Consider the following 22,094-nt stretch of genomic DNA (forward strand, 5'->3'; position numbering starts at 1 on the left):
CATCTGCATGATGTGCTCGCGCACACCTTTCACACTAGTGAGCCTTAGGGATGAGAACTTCATGATTAGGGTGCTTGCTAGTGCCTTGTCTGAAGTGACGAATTGATCATCAATGGCCTTTAGCAAGTCTCGGACCTTTTCATGCTGATCAACGGAACCACGAATACCAGCTGAAATTTTAGTCTTAATGAACATCATGCTTAGGTGATTGGATCGCTCCCATCGTTCATAAAGCGTGATGTCTGCTGCAGTGCTGGTATTAGTGAGTGCTAGTGGTTCATCTTTCCTAATAGCATAGTCTATGTCCATCCACCCCAAATGAAGGAGAACCCTCTCCTTCCAGACCTTATAGTTATCTCCCTTAAGTTCAGGGATATCACAACGAATTTCAGATAAATTTGCAGGTTGTACAACTGCATCAAAATTAAAGATCACATGCTTATGTTAAAATTGAGGCCTAAATAAAATTTCATGTTTTACCAATGTAAATCATGCTCAAAATTGAATCTAATGACATAAAAATTGCCTGTGGGCCAAATTTCCAATTCAAGTAGATTCAATTATTCTTTATGATAAAACTATTAATTCATAATTCCTGTGGGTAAGTTATGAATATTTTATCCTAATTAATTATATAAATATAATAAAAATTCCTATGGGATAAAATTTATTATATTTAGTATAATTAATTACAATTTAATGTCTAAATAATCTTTATGTGATCCTAACCAATCATATATAATATTATTTAATTAGAGATGCTGTGGCTATTCTCTAATCAATTAAAATTATATGGATCACTAGACATTATTTCTTACATAAATTGCATAAACAAAACTATACACAATACTTCACATTTCATGCTATGTGAAATGGCGTATACACAGTTTAATATGAAGCAATTTAAAAAAATATGGAAAGCGGAAACAATTACCGCACTGACGAAACACTGAAAAATTTACTTATAAAATTATAAACATTTCTTTAACCAGAGTAAAAAAAAATGTTTGGTAAAAAGAATAAGTCAAAATGACATTTTAAATAAACTCCATATGACTCTGCACTAATATAACCAGAATTACAAGAGAACTATAAGTGACAGAGTATGAGTAAAAACTGAGATAAATATCAGTATTACTCCAAATGACGGCAATAATTCCTCACAAGATAAAATAAAATTAATTACACCGCTTCATGCAAATTAAAAATATGAGCATGGTTATAAATTTGCATAACAATTACACCAAGGCAGAGATAAACTTGGCTCTGATACCAAATGTTAGCATAAACAACGATTCTTAATATGCGGAATTAAATACTTTAAAGAATCTAAAAAAATGAAAGTTTAATGCCCAAGATAAATACCTCCGGCCATTGATGCTGATCACACTCCAAAACCAAAATTTATGTTATGCTAGAGGCAGTCCCTTCTTTTGTTTTCTGATATGTTTACATGCGCTGTTGGCTCGATCAAAATTGGCAGTAGGTTTCATAGCTGTATTAACTACCCATCCTCTGAAGCGGCATTTAAACTGAGTCGCTCAATCAAAACCAATCAATTCTAAGCAGGGTTGAAAATACAATCAATTCTAAGCAGCGTTGAAAATGCTTTTGCCAATCAATTCTACGCAGCGTTGAAAATTCTTTTGCAAAAAGCATCAACCTTCGATGGAGAGACGGATTATATACACTGCTATCTTCTTTCTCCATATTTATCCAAATGCCAACTTCAGGATGAAATTTTACATAAACGACGGTAATGGTCTGTATACATTTGCTAAATCTGCCTCCATTGTTTTCAACCAAATCATGAACCATCAAAATTTAGTAATTACAGCGATACTGCATTCACGCGTATTTACCCATACTTTTACCAGTTTAGCAGTGATTTCTCTAAAGATGAAAAAATAAAAATAAAAAATTGGAATACTGTATGGTACTTCCAAGCTCTGCTCTCTCAACTTGATGGTGTAAAACTGAAGGGGATTGAGATGCAAGCTTGGGGACCAAACAAAAACATATATAGCCAAGCTTCCATCAAGCTTCTGTTGGCTATGTGTCAGGTGTTCCACAGATCATGGTAGACAAATCCAGAGGGAGTAATGGACCACTTCAGAAGCTCCCAACAAGAAATTAATTAACTGCAGTTGATTTCCGTAATTTAAGGAAATTACTGCAGTTGGTTTCCAGAAATTAAGGAAATGACTGCAGTTCATTTCCGTAATTGTAGACAGCGGTTGGGAAAAACTTAATGGAGCTTAACATTGATTTTGCCTGTCACAATTCAGTGTTAATGCACACGTCTTTCATTGGAGCAATATCATTTAAAACTTGATAACGTTTGGACACGTGATTCACGTTGGCTCAATTGAGTCCTGAACATGGTCTATTTTTTTTTGCAGGCGCCCTGGTGAGGAGAGTGATGCAAGTGATGATGATAGAGATACAGGTAGTGAAGGTAGTAGTAGTAGTGATGAAGCAGAGCGAGACTCAAAATATGGCGGGGCAATACACTAGAGAAATTCCAACGCATTTGATTGTAATTTGGATTCTAATACTAGGTTTGATAGATTAACATTAAGAAGTCACTCTAAAGCTGCACAAGAAGGCTTTTCTAGTGATGATGGTGAAGGAAGCAGTTGCCCTTCATTTCAATATTTTGAGCGAGCAACTCCATATAGTCGTGAACCTCTGGCTGACAAGGTAAGATCCGGTTATGCATTTATTTTGAGGAATGTTTTATTTCATGGTGTAGTTTCAATTGCGAGGTTAAAATTAATATCTGTTAACTGGATGTTGTAGATTGGAGATCTTGCCAAGGACTTTCCACAGCTGAAAACCTTAAGAAGCATTGATTTGTCGCCAACCAGTTGGCTATCGATTGCGTGGTATGCCATCAATTATACTTGTGCAATCCTTGATTAAGCTGGTGTGTTGGCCAGTTAGTTATTAAGCATTCCTATTCTATTGGATATTGTTCAATGCGATCAGTAACGTTTAGATGAATGTTCATTATCTACCGCTATCTAATTAAAACAAGAATTTCCTTACAGGTACCCGATATACAGGATACCAACAGGTCCAACCTTGCGAGACCTGGCTGCCTGCTTCCTAACTTTTCATTCCCTTTCAACTCCACTAAAAGGTTTGATTCATCTGTTTTCTATTTTTGTTCCCTCCATCTTGTTGCTAGTTTGTTCACATAGTTTTCATATCAGTAAAGCATGTTGATGCTTTTTGAATTCTGATTTTCTTACTCCGCATTTAATCTCTAACTGATGTTTTGGTAGATGGTGGCAGTATTCATGTAAGTACTGGAGGGAAAAGTGTTCCTGTCACTCCGATAAGCAATTCTGGGGTTCTCCAAAGATAGCTTTACCAGTATTTGGTCCCCCTTCTTACAAGTTGAAGGGGATAGTGTGGAGTACTAATGGCAACTGTGAACGACAACAGGCTAACTCTTTGTTTCAACCAGCTAATCAATGGTTGAGATTAAATTAGGTGAAACATCCAGATTATGATTTTTTCCTTTCACATGGTTCTTCATTTGGAGGATGAACTAGACACATCTCCTCAATATAGTCAAAAGATAAAAATATAAACATTCTCAAAAAGTTCTGCAACAGAAAATGAAAAAATGCAAGTCAAAACTCGTACCAAATGGGTTTTTGGGTAAACCTTTGGCTTGTCTGCTGTAAGACAAAATTGATGGAAAATAAAGTGAAAAGAAAAAAAGAATTGCCATTTGTGAAATAGGAGGAAGAGGAAATGCTGAAGGAGATGAAATGTCCTTCATTCCAAACTCTATGTCAGTACGGGAATGTCATAAACCATTGCAGGTTGAATTTTAAGTCGTGCAGTTTTTTCTCTTCCTTTGATTTCAATTCAGGTACGCTTGTTCTCTGGGACGAAAGTCCTTGGATGTGGTTGTAAACGACTATCATCCAATGTAGACTGTCTGAGTAGATATTTAATTTAAATCCAAACTTTTGACATGAAAACACTGATTTGTGATGATGGGCTGACAATGGATATTGTCTAGAGTGGTTTCTGAAAAGCTGCGTGCCCAGTGGTGGCAAGTGCTATTACTGTGAGAGCAGTCGTTGGTTTTTGAGTAATTGTTGAGAGCATTTGAGTATTTTCTCCAAGGGATTTTCGCTACATTAAAACAAATTGTGGCTAGTGTAGGATCAACTTTTGTCCTATCATTCTCTTTAGAGTTGACGGATTAAGAAAATAAGAAAAAAATGAAAAGAAAACCTTTGATTCTGAGTCAATATTAAGATATTTTGTGTCAATTTGCTTCCACTGGTTGATGAATGATTTGATTTTCTTCAACGTGATTAGAAAAGTAGTTATCAATATTTTCCCAGTAGTGATCAAAGCATGACGTGAGTTATCTAATTATTTTTTCAAGATTTCCATTAGTTAATTATTGGGGATGACTAAGTTGCAGAGAGAGCTTTATGTTGATCATATGATTGTTATTGTGTTATACGTCAAGGTGGGAGAAAAAGAAAAGTAAAAGATCAAAATTATGAGAATTTAGCATGAACATTATTTTCATTTTTTTGAGTTGTATGATCAACTATTGTTAGGTGAGTGTTCTCATAGTTGACTGTAAAGATGGTTGAAGTAGTGGGCTTAGTGGCTTGCTATGTTTGTATTGCTTTGATATATATTTGAAATTATTCAGTGCTGTTCATTTGTCATACTTTGGACATACCTTGGGCGGATATATCTTTTCATTCAAGGAAATGTTTAGGAAAAGTATTATGTTGCTGGAGTTGTGAATTGAGATTTTAAGAAGTTGCTTGGGGCTATTGTGGATATAATAAATTATACTGATAGTTTGGAATGTGCAGGAATTTTGCTTTAGAAACATAGAATAGATGTGGTATCTCCAACCTAGAGTGATGCCCGTGGATTCTCGATCTATAACCAATTTCATGCTTTCTCATCTCATGAATACCGTAGGCCTAGAGTAGGTGGAACTTTCTAATTGGGTCTGTAATTACATTTTAATTAAACCGTGGTCACCCCTCTTGGCATGATCTGGTTCTTCTTTCACTGGATGATCACATTGTCACTATCAAAGTGGCAGTGTTAAATCAAGACTTTCTGTTCTAAAGATCTCCTTCGTTGTCCATGGCTGGATGCCATGTGCATGACTGTGTCGCCCAGTGTAAAGACCCTTACAACCCTCTGGACTACGCTTCAAACAAACTTGTGACCAATATTACAAGTTAATGATTATGAAAGTTGCATTTGTCCTATTCTGGGGAGTTTTTTAAAAAAAGTAAAAGATCAAAATTATGAGAATTTAGCATGAACAATATTTTCATTTTTTTGAGTTGTATGATCAACTATTGTTAGGTGAGTGTTCTCATAGTTGACTGTAAAGATCGCTGAAGTAGTGGGCCTAGTGGCTTGCCATGTTTGTATTGCTTTGATATATATTTGAAATTATTCAGTGCTGTTCATTTGTCATACTTTGGACATACCTTGGGAGGATGTATCTTTTCATTCAAGGAAATGTTTAGGAAAAGTATTATGTTGCTGGAGTTGTGAATTGAGATTTTAAGAAGTTGCTTGGGGCTATTGTGAATATAATAAACTATACTGATAGTGTGGAATGTGCAGGAATTTTGCTTTAGAAACATAGAATAGAGGTAGTGGTATCTCCAACCCAGAGTGATTATGAGAATATATTGCTGATTGATTTCTTGCTGTCAAATTATGGCGGTATCTCCAACCCAGAGTTATTATGAGAATATATTCATGTTTCAATACTTTACTTTGTGCATCTTTATATATGTGCTAGAGCTGTAATGGAATGGTAGAAACGAAGAATAATAATTTGTATAATTTTGATTAAGGATTTATTTTATTTTGGGCAATTTATTGACTAGGTTTAGTTTGAATGATTGAATTATTATAATATTTATTATTTTGAACCAAAATACAATTCTTTCAATTTAACATTTCTATCGGCCTCTCTTTGCACCTTTTTGGGGCAATCAGTAGTTGATAATTAATTAAATCACATAAAAATAGTCTAATCAATAATTTCAACTAATTAAAAAATAAATTTTCTCAATTTAAAAAATTTAAAAACAATTTTAATTTTTATGAGATTAATTTTAATATAATAATTTCTTAAAACCTTTATAATTTTTAAAAAAAATTTAAAAACAATTTTAATTTTTATAAAATTAATTTTAATATAATAATTTCTAATTTTTTTTATAAAAGTAAAACATTTTGACCATATATAACTTGATATTTTTTTTTAACAATTTCACTATTGTTATAAAAAACATTTTGACCATATAACTTGATAAAAAATTCTAACAATTTCACTTTTGTTATAATTAAAGCACCTTTAAGCACAATTTATTTAAATTAAACAAAACTCTCTCTCTTTCACTCTCGTCATAATTAAAGCATCTTTAGCACAATTTATTTGAATTAAACAAAACACTCTCTCTGCGAATACAATAAAGAAAGGCAATGAATTAGAACCAGAAATCAATAACTTTAAAATACATAAATAAACTGCACTAGAATATTTTAAAATACAATAAAATACATAAAAAAAACTGCCATAGCTTTAAAATACATAAAAAAACTGCCATAGAACATTTTAAAATACAATAAAGAAAGTCAACGAATTACAACCAGAAATCAATAGCTTTAAAATAGATAAGGAGACCACATATAACTTGATAATTTTTTTTAACAATTTCATTTTTTTTATAAAAAAACATTTTGACCATATAACCTGATAAAAAAATTCTAACAATTTCACTTTTGTTATAATTAAAGCACCTTTCAGCACAATTTATTTAAATTAAATAAAATTCTCTCTTTCACTCTCGTCATAATTAAAGCATCTTTGGCACATTTTATCTAAATTAAACAAAACACTCTCTCTATGCCCATACAATAAAGAAAGTCAACGAATTAAAACCAAAAATCAATAACTTTAAAATATATAAAGAAACTGCCATAGAATATTTTAAAATACAATAAAATACATAAAATATATAAAGAAACTGCAATAAAACATTTTAAAATACAATAAAGAAAGGAATTAGAACTAGAAATCAATAGCTTTAAAATACATAAAGAAAGTCATTATTCCTGGAACCAAGGAAAATAAAATACATAAATAAACTGCCATAGCTTTAAAATACATAAAGAAACTGCCATAGAACATTTTAAAATGCCATAGCTTTAAAATACATAAAGAAACTGCCATAGAACATTTTAAAATACAATAAAGAAAGTCAACTAATTAGAACTAGAGATCAATAGCTTTAAAAAAACTGCCATACAACAATTTAAAATACAATAAAGAAAGTCAACTAATTAGAACCAGAAATCAATAGCTTTAAAATACATAAAGAAAGGAATAATCATTATTCCTGGAACCAAGGAATAAAACCAGAGAAATCAATAGCTCGATAGGTGCAGGAATAAATCCAGAGAAATCAATAGCTCGATAGGTGGCCGAGACATGCTACGAGCTGCCATAGTCAAAAGCATCAAACGCAGAGTATCACGCTCTACAGTTACCAGTCATGTTACGGGACGTCAATTCAGCAGCCATGGGGATGGCTCTGTCCCAGTTGAAAAGGCTGATTGTGTTGTTATCGGGGCCGGGGTTGTGGGGATTGCAGTGGCAAGACAAATGGCGTTATCAGGTAGAGAAGTGCTAGTGTTGGAGGCAGCTTCCACCATCGGCACCGTTACCAGTTCTCGAAACAGCGAAGTCATCCACGCAGGAATCTATTATCCTCCTCATTCGCTCAAGGTAAGTTTCAGTGCATTTGCCGGTTTCCAGTAACCAGTGTTTACGCATTTTGATTTCCTCGAACAATGGTTGGGCAGGCTCGTCTATGTGTAAAAGGGCGGAATCTACTGTATGGATACTGTAGTCTTCATGGCGTACCGCATAGGCAGGTGGGTAAGCTCATAGTAGCTACAAACCCATTGCAGAACCCTGTGTTAGAGAATCTACGGATTTTGGGTATCGGAAATGGGGTCACGGATCTGCGCATAATTGAAGCAGAGGAGGCCATGGAAATGGAGCCCGAGTTGCGCTGTGTCAAGGCTCTGTGGTCTCCTTCTACTGGAATTATTGATAGCCACGCCCTCATGCTCGCTTTGCAGGTAATTATACCGCTGAGAATTGGTCTTTGTTGTTCAGTTTTTTTGTAAAATAGAAGCTAATATTCTAATGTCCAGTTGTTCTTAAAATCCACGCAATGCTTATCAATTCCTAATATTTGGAAAAATACAAGGTCTTGAGCTACATTGTTTGCTGCCAGGACTCTGGATGGCTCTGTGCGTTCATTTCTATATTGACATTACAATAATTCAATCACATTATGAAAAGGGAATAATATGGACGAGAGGTCCCCTGGGAATTGAGGTCTAGGTCTATGTAGTGTTGTTTAAGGAAGTATGCACATTAGAGGAGTGATGTAGATTGTCTAACCCTTGTACAAGTAAGGTCTTTCTTCTCTCAAGGCAGGCAGGGGTATGCTATAAAGGTGCATCCACCAATAACCACAGTGTTTAGAGCCAAGCTACCATGCTCAATTTGGCACTGGACTTGGTGTGGCTGGACAGTCAATAATAGGCTTGCAATTTAGCAAGAGTCTGGAGTGAACTCAACATAAAGATATGTGTGCATAGTGTCGTTTGTCATAACATTGATGGCTACCCCCAGGTCTATCGAGGTATTATGAATGAGGTTCTTGTTTATATAGACATCTACAATATGGCTTCCTAAATCTAAGTACTTAGCAATATATATTTTTCCTAGCATAAGATCTGCCAATTGGCCAATTTTTTTTTCTAGGATAAGCTCTGCCAATTGGCCTTGTTACCCACCAAAATGGGTAACTACATAGGAGAATTTTTTCTCTCTTATTTTGAATAGCCAGCCAACAACCCTACACGTTTTCTTATTGATGATGATATGCCAATTCCTCCACCATTTGCACCAATCATACACCTCTCACCATCTGGCATTCCTCTTGGATGAAGGTGGGCTACCACTCAACAAGTACTTTGATCATTTTGCAATCGAGTGATTTTACTTAATGTTTTGGGCATTTAGTAAGGATAAAGGGGTGATTTGGATGTTTGAATGATTTTGACTGTGAACTTGTTCTCTCACGTCACGACCGGGGTTAATCTTTAGCCCTAGTCCAATGGGACTTCCCCTAAGGCCTCAAGGTTATAGGAGGGGCACTACTTGAAAGACTTGGATTGAAATAGCATGTTCATTATCCCTTACCATACTTAACATTTTCCATATCACATTATTGCCCCATGATACCATCTCCATTCTTCGGGTTAACTGTCATTGGTTCATTGGGATTTGGCACTCTCTTATCCACATCCTTGAGTAGGGCTAAAAAACATTTCCCTTGAGTTTGATGTAGCTAAAAGAATGGAAAATCAAAAGATGGCCACAAATAAAGAAAAAAAGAGTTAAAATGCAAAAGATGGTCGGGATATAAGTTAGTGCATGGGCAAAAGCCTAGCGTGATCTCTACCCTCCTCATTAGCAATCACCTAGTTCCTGAGCACTTGATGCTCCATCTCATCAAAAGGAACCCTTGCATGTCCCAACCCTGATGAGCAATAATGTAATATCCCGCTTATTAATTTTGATAATTTTCTCGGGAATTCTTTGCTTAAGAATTTTTTTGCCGCAAATTCATGAACCAAATTACACAAATTATGCCATAAATTTAATGGCAAACTAAGAAATATAAACTGCAATTCAAAATAGACAAGAGAAACATGTAGTAATTCTCAGCCTTATTATATTATTATAAAATCAGATAATACATGCTAATACAAATATTTGGAAATGGTTGAGATAACGACCTCAAGGAGATCCGCTACAATGCTGGATCAGGCCTCCAAAATAGAATTGGAATCAATAAACACACCTGTGAATTCTGAATGAATTCACTAAAGGATGAGATGGGTTTTCGTCCACTCTCACCAAATCACCCAAGGGTTTCCGTTCCGGGGCTATTGAAGCCGAGAACTAGGTCTCCAAACCTCACCAAAGACAAATGCACAAATCCAAGATGTCCCAAATGATCTCATCCTCCTCCTTTTAAAGGCTCGATAGATAGATCTCCAATCTTCTAGAAGTATTTTATTTTGATTATTTTAGTATTATTCTAGAAGCTCCTCCTTGACTTCATCTAAGTGACTTTTAATTTAATTTTATTTTACTTAAGTCACTTTTGGCCTTTTTCCTTCAATTAATCATTTTCCCCTTCTTTTATTTAATTAAGTGACTAATTAAAGTCACTTTTAATTTGAAAAAATGGTAAATTGCCCACCATACTTTCTTTGGCTGCTGGAAGTCACTTTTTATCATCCCATCTTGTAGATCTTCTTGTTTCGGTTCCAACGAGCTATTACACTAAGGTGTTCCATCAAATATTCCTCCAGAATGCCACCTTAAGCTTAATTAATTAAGTTAGGTTCAATAATAACCTCGTTTTATGGGATTTATCAGAATGCAACAAAACCAAAAGCAAATTGTGCGAAATTGTTCTTGATGATGGATTATACCAAGCGAACGCCGTTAGACTCCATAAAACTCCTCAAAACCCCTTCGGGATCTCTGATGATGTAATCTTGCTCCTTTGACCTGACCATCACGTACCTTGGAAATCTATCTTGGTTGTACTGTAAAGGAAACTGAAAATGGGGACATTACAAGTCCTCCTGCCCAATTTTTCTTTCCCTCAAGCAATCCGCATCTGTCCATTGTAGAGGTATCTGTATACTAATACCGGGATCCCATATGAACCATTGGGTCACATCGTGCCTCCATTCTAACCAAACCCATCTCTGACTCAATCTGCCATCAATAGATCCACCTGGATCCCAATGCCACCTAGGCCCTGGGACCTATGGGCTATGATACCACCTTGGTACTCCATCACTATCCATGCCTAAGGGCTCATGCTGTGCTATGCCCTTGGCTAAGAATATCCTCCCTAGCATCATCCCATCAATAGGATACCAACTCATAATCTCCTACAAATCCATCCCATGGGAAGGATCGAATGCATGAACTCTTGCACATTGAACAAGCCTACCATGCTAATGCTACTCCATGCTCAAATCATGATGCTCCAACAAAACCCATCTAGAAGATTTCAATCTTCTCTCTCTCCAATGTATAGAGGTGGGCTGATAATACTGCAAACCCTATCTATGTACTCTTGGAGAGGGCTACTCTAAAACTCCCAAATGTACTCCTCTTGTTGCCTTGCTATGAACTTAACTGTTCCTCAATGCTAGACAACTTGGCCACTGACTCTGCACACACCACTCTAAGCTCCTCTACCTGCAAGATGGTGCCTCGTACTGTCTAGATCTTTTGCTTCATTGCCACAAGATCAATCCTTAAATGCTCAATCTTCTCCTAGCAGCTATTGTTTGAAGTACAGCAGCCTTGTTGGCTGCCTCTGCATCTATTTGCACCTCATCAATGGGTGGACCCAAAGATGGATGCTCAACCACCTCCACCTTGTCTCCCACTTGAGCCTTCAATTGGCTCTCCAAAGGTGGCTCAGCATGCCCACTGCACATATCATCCTCCTCATGCCCTTGCGCCTCTAAGTGCTCTCCGTGCTTGATCATCATTAGAGGTTCATCCTTCAAATCTTGAGTGCTTTCTTCACATATGGGAATAACCTCCCAGTCACTAGGAGTTTCATTTATCTCCTCTTCCTTATGCTGTCCATTTTCAGCCATCAAACATAGATGCATAGGTGAATTGTTGTCAACATCTTCACATGGTTGTTCATGTTCTTCAAGGGTGTCTTCCTGGAAAGCAGTAGAAGAACCCATCTCCTTCATCACTATCACATGAGCCTTCAATGGGCTCTTCAAAAGAGTAGTCTCGTGATCCTCGTAATGCAATTCAGGCATTTTTGATTCATGCCTCTCCTTGTGCTCATGCAAGTTAAAGTACTTTGCATGTGACTCTTGTCCAACCATGGACCCTTCAACCCTTTCCACAATCAATTGACTTGAGTTCCTTGCCATTTCTTGCTCTGCTTCAATTTTTGCAGTCTCATTTGCTTCTTTGTCCCCTTTAACTTTACATCTGTGATCTGGTGTCCATGCTTCTTGATATGTGAAACAGATCTGCTCTCGCCTTGTTTGATTTTTGCTCTTCCTTGGGAGTTTTGGAGACTGCTTTCGCTTTGGCTCCTCATCCTTTCTTGATCTGAGCCCTTCAAAAATTCTCCTCATCAAATATCTTCTGACGAGAGGTTCAACACAATGGGCTACGAACTGCCTCAATGACTCATCCATGGGCTAATAAATTTGCAACCTGCAAATCCCTCTATTATTCTGGCAATGATTTTCTGCAACACCTCGGCCCACACAACTAAGACTAATGACAATACTATGACAAATACATGCCCCGCAATGCATAACATAAGACAACAATTCAAAAGGCTACAACAAGATACAAGCCTTCTCTACAAAATAGACCTCTCCCTATACTCCAAACCCTAGCACTAATACAAACATCAACAATACACTCTCATCATTAGCATGACAAGGCGTTCTGCAATACAAGTCTTCCACAAGCACAAGCAACATCAAACTCTCTCTTTCTGCAATATCAAGCAATCTGCTCACACAATCAGACTCTACTCGTCAAACCACTCAACACATACTCTCAACCAAGCTTACTTGGGAGCGGGAGTGGGGAGCGACATTTTTAAAAGCTCCAGGTTTGGGAGCGAATCGAGAGCAAAGTTTTATATAATATATATTTTTATATATTTTGATGCATATATGTCAACTAAAGCATGTAGAATGATGAATTAAATATAAAAAACATAAAAACATGGATTACATCATATAACATCAATCATCTAGAAGTTATAATCTTCATCAACCACGTCCACAAGTTACAAGTTCTCATTTATATAGCGTTTAAGGGTGCACATAACCGAAATAACATCGAGTGTAATCCATCGATGAACTGAAAATACATCAACAAATAAGCTCTAGATGGCCTCTAGCATCCAAAAAAAATCATGCTACAACAAATAACTACATATCATTAAAATCATTGCCTATCTTGGGATCTTTGTCATTAATATCACCCTCTAAGCAATTAACATTAGATAGAAAAAATGTAGCATGTTAAGTCAAGATTTTGTTTGAGTGATGGGTACATTTTTTAGTAGGGTCATGATAGAGGAGTTCGACAACCAATGTCACTAACATGAAGGTACATAGAGGGCTTGGTGCTCTTGATTAAATACGAGTCCCATACCCTAGTACATGGCAAAATTCAATGGAAACATTGCAATCCCCCAATCCTAAAATCTTGAAAAATTGATAAGTTTGCTGGATTTTGAGTGAGATCTAAAATTCTACTTTCTCCATATGAAATTCAATGAGGTTGGAACCACTCTCAGACATCCAGAGTCATTTCATGGTAATGTTAAAAATTTAAGTAAAAGTAACATTCTCCCTTATCTTTCATTTAAGGGAGAATGTCACTTTTACTTTAAGAGTTTAACATTACCATGAATATCATATCAATACTAGGGCCATAAGCTTGAATATTAGACTTCCCTACTCAAAAAATCTTGTTTCTTTGAAAAAAAATGTGTTTGGAACATCTTTGTGACAAAAATTTTGTGAAAAAAACCAGGGAGCGTTTTTTTTTTTTTTTTTTGCAGGAGAGTGACGGGAGCAAATTTCGGGAGCGGGAGCGAATTTTGTGAGCGCACTCCCAGATCACTTCTGATTCGCTCCCGCTTAGAGCGCGCTCCAGGAGCAATTCAAAGGGGGGAAGCCGCTCCCCTGCAACCCTGTCCTCAACAGAGTCTACCAACAACATACTCATGATAATACACCTGAACCACACTCAGATTCAAACACCCTAGCAGCCATTTCTTCAACATTACTCTAACACATACAACATTACATAGCATGAGAGGTTATAGGGCAATTTTAACATAAGACAACAATTCAAAAGGCTACAACAGGATACAAGCCTTCTTTGCAAAATAAACCTCTCTCTGCACTCCAAACCCTAGCACTAATACAAACATCAACAATAATTCTCATCATTAGCATGACAAGTCGTTCTGCAATACAACTCTACTAGAAGCACTAGCAGCATCAAACTCTCTCTTTCTGCAATATCAAGCAATCTGCTCACACAGACAGACTCTACTCGTCAAACCACTCAATACATACTCTCAAGAAAGTCTACCAACAACATACTCATGATAATAAACTTGAACCACACTCAGATTTAAACACTCTAGCAGCCATCTCTTCAAAATTACTCTAACACATACAACATTACATAGCATGAGAAGTTACAGGGCAATGTTAACATAAGACAACAATTCAAAAGGCTACAACAAGATACAAGCCTTCTCTGCAAAATAGACCTCTCTCTGCACTCCAAACCCTAGCACTAATACAAACATCAACAATACACTCTTATCATTAGCATGACAAGGCATTCTGCAATACAAGTCTGCCACAAGCACTAGCAGCATCAAACTCTCTCTTTTTGCAATATCAAGATATCTGCTCACACAGTCAGACTCCGCTTGTCAAACCACTCAATACATACTCTCAACAAAGTCTATTGGCAACATACTCATGATAATATACCCAAACCACACTTAAATTCAAACACCCTAGTGGCCATCTTTTCAACATTATTCTAACACATACACCATTACATAGCATGAGAAGTTACAGGGCAATGTTAATACACGTGTCACTGGAATATACTAACTGCAAATAACAAAACCTTTGAGAAAATTTAGGAAATTCAATCATAGACTCTATCCTTTGTAGCTCTGTGGAGCAGATCAACAACACACATTAAGAAAATTATGCCCTTTCTGTTCAGAGCCTACAAACCACAAGGCATACAAGTGTTCCAAAAATTCTTCAAAACTGGATGGCGTTTAGAAACTCGAAACCTGAGAGAATGCCTAACTGATTCCAGACCCAAATTAGCTGTAGGGTTTCTTCACTGGTTAATGGAATGTAATATTCTGTGTTCACAGCTTCGTAGGTGGCCAATGGTGTGCAGAGTAATATACACAGTTGTGTCTTCCTCTAGAGAACACAATAAGCAAATTTCTCAGCCCTTCATGCTTGGCTACTACAAGTGCACATTCAAAAACAACTTAATTTTTTTTATATAAAAAAGAATAAAATTATATATACAAAGAGAATAACAATGCAATAGCCATGAACTAATGCTTCTTCTTAATAACATTTTTAACAAGTGCACATTCATCACTCTATTTCTGGTCACTTGGACACATACAACATTACATAGCATGAGAAGTTACAGGGCAATGTTAATACATGTGTCACTGGGATTTACTAACTGCAAATAACAAAACCTTTAATAAAATTTAGGTAATTCTATCATAAACTCTATCCTTTGTAGCTCCGTGGAGAAGATCAGCAACACACATTAAGAAAATTATTCCCTTTCTGTTCAGAGCCTACAAACTACAAGGCATGCAAGTGTCCCTAAAATTTTTCAAAGCTGGATGGTGGTTAGAAACTCGAAACCTGAGAGAATGCCTAACTGATTCCAGACCCAAATTAGCTGTAGGGTTTCTTCACTGTTTAATGGAATGTAATATTCTGTGTTCACAGCTTCGTAGGTGGCCAATGCATGCACTTCGTAGGTGTTCACAGCTTCGTAGGTGGCCAATGGTGTGCAGAGTAATATACACAGTTGTGTCTTCCTCCAAAAATCACAATGACCAAATTTCTCGGCCCTTCATGCTTGGCTACTACAAGTGCACATTCATCACTCTATTTCTGGTCACTTGGCTTCACTTCAAATGCACACAACAGTGACGAAAATGCACTATGCCAAACTGGTGCACACGACGACTCAATGAAATCTCTGATCCAACTCTGGTCTACCAACTGCTACAACACTCTCGTACATGGACAACCATCAATCTCACATACCAGTAATGCGCACTATTTACAGGGGATACTCAGGTGTCTTCAATCTTGGCAATTCATCGTTTTTGCCTCTGCTGCAAATTCGGCTCACTAGTTTGAGGAATTAACTTGAGGGAATTCGTGATCCCACTCTGTCTTTACTCAATTTCACAATGTGATTACACACAGGTCATTCAGTTATAGGAGATACCCACAAACGCGGGACAAGCATCAAACACATGGTGTCACTTGGTTTTATGTGATATTTCTGCTTAGTGTTTCACTAAGGGAATATCGAAATTTTGATCAATTTTGGCACTCACATTATCTCACTTAGGAAAAAGGGGGCCTAGGGGACCCATATGTGATTTTTGGCCTAAGAGGCACTCCAACTATAGGCTCAGCGAAAAATTGCGGCTTTGGTGGAATGTGGGGGCCACCACGAAGGCATTTTCGGCCCACAAGGAGAATATGCTTTCATTGGCTCGAAGAAGGTGGGTGGAAGTCGATGTGGGCCCACATGGGCAGCCTTGGAGGCAATTCGATAAAAGAGGGAGGAGCTCTCATTTTTGGTTATCATTCATCATTTTCGAATTTGTCTTTGACAAGAGCATGCTTGAGCAGTGAGCCAAGTCTGCATGTGTTGTTCAGCACACCGGGTGTTTCCGAGCAGAAATCCCAACCCTTGCTTCGGTGGACTTCGAGTGCCAGCCCAAGGAGGGAGTTCTTCTTCAGCATAATCCACACCAGCAACAGGAGGTCGATTTGCAGCAGCAAAGAGAGCCACAGCAGCGCAGGGACTGCGCAGTCATTGATAGAGGCATTTTGGGAGTGTGGGGAGATAAGGGAATTTGAGGTGGAGAATTGGTGGGAAGGCTTGGGAAGCCTTCTAACAGGGTTTGCAGGTATTTTGGAGGCATTTCAGCAGCAGATCATTTAGGAGGCCGAATTTCCCAGCTGGAGAGCTAGTCAAGCTCAAGGGGATCGAAATTCCGGGGTCAAGCTTTGGCAAAACCATTCGTGGGTTATTTTGGGTTTCTTGAATAGAGGTCAGGATTAAATTCCCGGAATTTTCTGAGCAGTAGAGAGGGCTCTAGCAACTCTTCATTTCAGGAAGCAACACCATTTTCTAGGTTTTACAGTGCAATAGTTGGGCCGAATTGACAGGGCTTGAAGGAGGGTGATTCAAGGATCATTGAGGGCTTTGCTAGCTTGCTAAAAGCAAGCCCAAGTGCACACATTCCAACACCTTGATTGTACACCTTTCCCATTTAATAAGATGAGTAGACAACGCTATTGTGGAAGCATTTTCGTGCTCTGGTTGTTTGTTTCAATTTTTGTGATGTGTTGTCTATTTTGCTTTGATTATTTATTGTTAATTTTCCCTTTGGGATATTACAGTGGTATCAAAGCTATAGACTTGGCACAGCCTGTGGGAGCAATGCATTCTATGACACCGGAGGATAGGCATAACGTGACATACCAGAGATAGAGGTACAAGAGCAAAGAATGACAGCTAGAGATCACCCCTGATCCCGTGGCGATAGAACCAAAGGTAGAGGAACCCAACATGGGGGATAACGAGGGAGACAAAAGGGATGAGGAGAAGGAGTTTGCCCAACTCCTACTGAAGGCAGTGCAGGATTTGTCTCGGAACATTGAAGGGATGGGGCAGCGAAATAGCAATGGCAACAAGGGAAAAGGAGTCCAAGGGGATTTCCACTATGGAGAAGGGTCCGACACATCACACCACCATGCATCTCTCCATGCCAACATGCCATTGGTCCAAAACACACCCCCTAGATCCACCATTCCCACGTTCCTACAATCTGGAGCAGGAGGGCAACCAGAGCAGGAGGAAGCACCCTATGGAGACTACTTCCTGGAGTATCAGTCTTATGGGCCTGAATTTGGGAGGGCCATTACTTTCAAAGATTTCTGCCAGCTGAAAGGCAACAACAAGTCCAAGGGACAGAATGGAGGAAGTTATGTGCAGGGGACAAACTTGCAACACACGGTGGGGAGGCTATTTCTCCCAACTTTCGATGGGTCCTCCAAGAGCTCGGCCAAGGCCTGGGTCGAGAAGTTGGATGTCTATTTCCAGCTGAACCAAATGACAGAAGGTGAGGCAATCAAGATTGCCACATTGCACTTGGAAGGGGAAGCCCACGACTGGTGGTTCCATGGATTGACCACGTTGGGGCATGCTAGAGTGACTGCCTATGATGAGTTCACCAGGAGGGTGTTGGAGCAGTTTGAGAGGAAGGATCCAGAGGAGTATTTTGGGGAGCTGACTAAGCTCAGGCAGACCAGGAGTGCAAAAACCTACATCTCAGAGTTTCTGTGTTTGTCGGTGATGGTCCCAGACTTGTCAGAGTCTAGGAGGATTTTCATGTTTATCGATGGGCTAGCAGAGCCATTGCGTGGGTTGGTGAGGTCCAACAGGCCCACTACATTGCAGGATGCCGTAGGGAGAGCCCGAGACCTACAAGATGCCCTACCCAGGACAAGGGCACCATTTCCCCCTAGACAGGGCTTCCAGCAGAAGGGGAAGGACAACAAGGCTCCACCACCGAGGGCCAATCAGGGGCGTGCACAGCTGGATGATGAGACCAAAAGAGACCTCAGGTGGAGGAAGCTGTGCTTCACTTGTCAGGAGCCATGGGCACTAGGCCACAGGTGTGCAGCGGGCAAGGCTCACTATATAGAGGTCTTCTTTGATAGTGATGTAGAGGAGACTTATTTTGAGATGTCGGGAGAGGACAACGCAACACCACCAGGAGGAGGAGGAGGAGGACCACCACCACCACCACCAGCAGTAGGGGGAGTTTCTTTCGCACCTACTAGAGGGGTACCCAAATTTTTGACTATGAGGATTCGAGGCACTATTAAGGGGTAGCGTGTCTCAGTACTGGTGGACAGTGGGGCTACCCACAACTTCATTGATGCGCAGCTGGTTCAGAGGAGGGGCATCACAACTGAGGAGTTCGAGGGATTCTCAGTTCTTGTGCCTAGGGACAGGACCATGCAGTGCACCCGCTATGTGCCAGCTTTGACAGTGACCATGGGGAATTACTCCATGACAGATCATTTCTTTGTGGTGGATGTATTGGACACCAACGTTGTGTTGGGAGTCCAGTGGCTCTATACACTGGGCAGAGTCTCGACAGATTGGCAGAAGCTGGAGATGGAGTTCGTAGGGCCAGATGGCAAGACCATGTTGCTTTGGGGGATGCACTCATACCCCCCACAAACTGTCTCGGCCCACAAGATGGAGGCTGACTTGAGACATGGAGACATCGAGTGGGTTGTGGAGTTGAGGATCTCAGAGGCTGGGGGAAAGCCCAAGCCACCACATCCAGAGATATAGGCTATTCTTGACAGGTATCCAGTGGTGTTTGGGGACATACCACCGGGACAACCTCCTGATAGGGGGTTTGAGCACACCATCGAGTTGGAGCCAGGGGTGCAGGTCATCATCACCACCCCTTATCGACATCCCAAGGCTTATCGGGATGAGATTGAGAGGGCCATCCATGAGCTATTGGCACTAGGACACATTAGACCCAACTCTAGCCCTTTTGCTTCATCAGTTGTGTTGGTGAAAAAGAAGGACGGGTCCTTACAGATGTGCATTGATTACAGGGCTCTCAACAAGAAAACGTTGAAGAACTGCTACCCTATTCCCCGTATAGATGAGCTGATGGATGAGTTGAGGGGAGCAAAGTTCTTCTCGAAGATTGATCTGAGGTCGGGGTACCATCAGATCCGGGTGAGGGACCAAGATGTCCCAAAGACAACATTCTGGTGCCACTATGGGCACTTTGAGTTCTTGGTTATGCCCTTTGGGCTGACCAACGCACCTGCCACATTCTAGTCATGCATGAACCACATGTTTCGTGGGCAGTTGAGGAAGTTTGTGCTGGTGTTCTTTGACGACATATTGATCTACAGCCGGACGTGGGAGGAGCATTTACAACACCTTGAGACAGTACTGCGCATCCTGGAGGAGCAACAGTTCTATGCCAAACTGTCCAAGTGCGAGTTTGGGCTGACTGAGATGCTCTACCTTGGGCATATCATTGGGGAGGATGGTGTCAGAGTGCATGAGGAGAAGATCAAAGCTATCCGGGATTGGCCAGAGCCCCAAAATGTGACCGAGTTGAGGGGGTTTGTGGGCATTTGCACCTATTACAGGAAATTTGTGAAGGGTTTCTCACAGTTGGCTGCACCCCTCACAGATTTGACGAAGAAGGGGGCTTTCGAGTGGACCACTACAACGCAGGAGGCATTTGATCGCCTCAAGGAGGTCATGAGTAGCTGTCCAGTGTTGGCACTCCCTGATTTCACTCAGCCTTTCGTGTTGGAGTGTGATGCATCAGGAGTGGGCGTGGGGGCCGTATTGATGCAGGGGGGGCACCCCATAGCATTTGAGAGCAGGAAGCTACTGCCCCATGAGCTGCTCTACTCCATCTATGACAAGGAGATGCTGGCCATCATGCATGCGTTGGCCAAGTTCAGGCAGTATTTGGTGGGGAACAGGTTCAAGGTCAAGACCGACCACAACAACCTCAGGTTCTTTTTGGAGCAGAAACAACTACAAGAGAGGCAGCAAAAGTGGGTGAGCAAACTACAGGCATATGACTTTGACATCGAATATGTCAAAGGGAAGCACAACGTAGTTGCTGATGCGTTGTCCAGGAGACCAGCCACCTTGTCCTTGATGAACATTGCCCCAGACTGGAGGGCGCAGTTACTCGTTGAGTACTCCAAGGACAAGTTTGCATGCGAGATCCTTGATGGGTTGGTGATGGATGACCGGTATCGGGTGATGAACGAGGTGATCTACTACCGAGACCGGATTTACTTGGTACCCAACTCCCCACTGAGGGAGAAGATTCTGCAGGCTGCCCATGATTCACCACTAGCAGGGCACCAGGGGTTTACGAAGACATACCGGACCATTAGGGAGTGCTTTGCATGGAAGGGCCTCAAGGAGGACGTTCTGAGGCATATACGAGAGTGTGACACATGCCAGCGGAACAAGGGAGAGAAGACACACCCTGCTGGTCTACTACAACCACTTCCCATTCCGGAGGGAAAATGGGAAAGCATATCGATGGATTTCATCACTGGGCTGCCCACAATACAGGGCAAGGACTGCATATATGTGGTGGTGGATTGCTTGACGAAGTACGCTCATTTATTTGCCATTCTAGCTCAGTACTCGGCCTCACAAGTGGCCAAATTGTTTTTCAGGGAGGTATTTCGGCTACATGGTCTCCCCAAGACCATTGTCAGTGACTGGGACAACAGGTTCATGGGTGGGTTTTGGCAGGAGTTATTTAGATTGGTGGGTACGAAACTCACCCCGAGTACCAGTTACCACCCACAGACGGATGGCCAAACGGAGATAGTTAACAAGTGGCTGGAGGGCTACTTGTGTAACTATGTGATAGGGCAACAGAAGGCATGGATACGATGGCTGCATTTGGGGGAATACTGCTACAACACTATGCATCACATGTCTATAGGTATGTCACCATTTCGAGCCCTATATGGTTATGATGCATTATCTTTTGCTGACATTATGTTTGGAGACAGCAGGGCCCCAAGGGCCAAGGACTGGATACAGGAGAGCCAAGACATCTTGAGGGCTCTAAAAGACAATTTGCAAATGGCCCAGAATCAACAAAAGCTTTATGCAGACAGGGGCAGAGTTGAGAGGCAGTTTGAAGTTGGGGACTTGGTATTTTTGAGGCTCCAACCGTACCGATAGTCTACACTCAAGCAGAAGGGGGCTGAAAAACTCAAACCTCGCTTCTATGGGCCCTATCGTGTTGCTCGGAAGGTGGGGGAGGTAGCATATGAGTTGGAGCTACCACTGGGGAGCTGGGTGCACAACGTTTTTCATGTGTCTTGCCTCAAGAAGGCACTAGGGCAGTAGGTCACCGCTACTACAAAGATACCCCTTATGGACGATGAAGGCCATTTGGTGCTGGAACCAGAGGCCATTTTGGATTCCAGAGAGAGGCACCTGCATAACAGGGTCATTAGGGAAT

General features: G+C 40.1%; 1 protein-coding gene and 1 long non-coding RNA gene across 3 annotated transcripts in view; both read left to right on the plus strand.

The window, feature by feature from the left end:
• The first annotated feature begins 2,439 nt into the window (after positions 1–2,439).
• On the plus strand, positions 2,440–3,390 carry LOC149167157 (uncharacterized). Its single transcript, XR_016260537.1, has 4 exons — positions 2,440–2,703; positions 2,803–2,888; positions 3,054–3,145; positions 3,291–3,390. It is a non-coding gene; the product is annotated as an uncharacterized LOC149167157 (long non-coding RNA).
• Positions 3,391–7,424: 4,034 nt separating this feature from the next.
• The window catches only part of LOC149167158 (uncharacterized), a 143,544-nt gene continuing 128,874 nt past the window's right edge, over positions 7,425–22,094 (plus strand). For both annotated transcript variants that reach the window (XM_089431474.1, XM_089431475.1), the window contains exons 1-2: positions 7,425–7,819; positions 7,897–8,178. In XM_089431474.1, coding sequence (XP_089287600.1) covers positions 7,523–7,819; positions 7,897–8,178 — 579 coding nt within the window. In that variant the 5' untranslated portion in view covers positions 7,425–7,522. The remainder of the gene's footprint in view (positions 7,820–7,896; positions 8,179–22,094) is intronic.

The sequence above is a fragment of the Pinus tabuliformis genome, chromosome 5_1 (genome assembly GCF_031772625.1).
Source record: "Pinus tabuliformis cultivar Carrire ecotype Pingquan chromosome 5_1, CPIR1, whole genome shotgun sequence".
NCBI lineage: Eukaryota > Viridiplantae > Streptophyta > Pinopsida > Pinales > Pinaceae > Pinus > Pinus tabuliformis.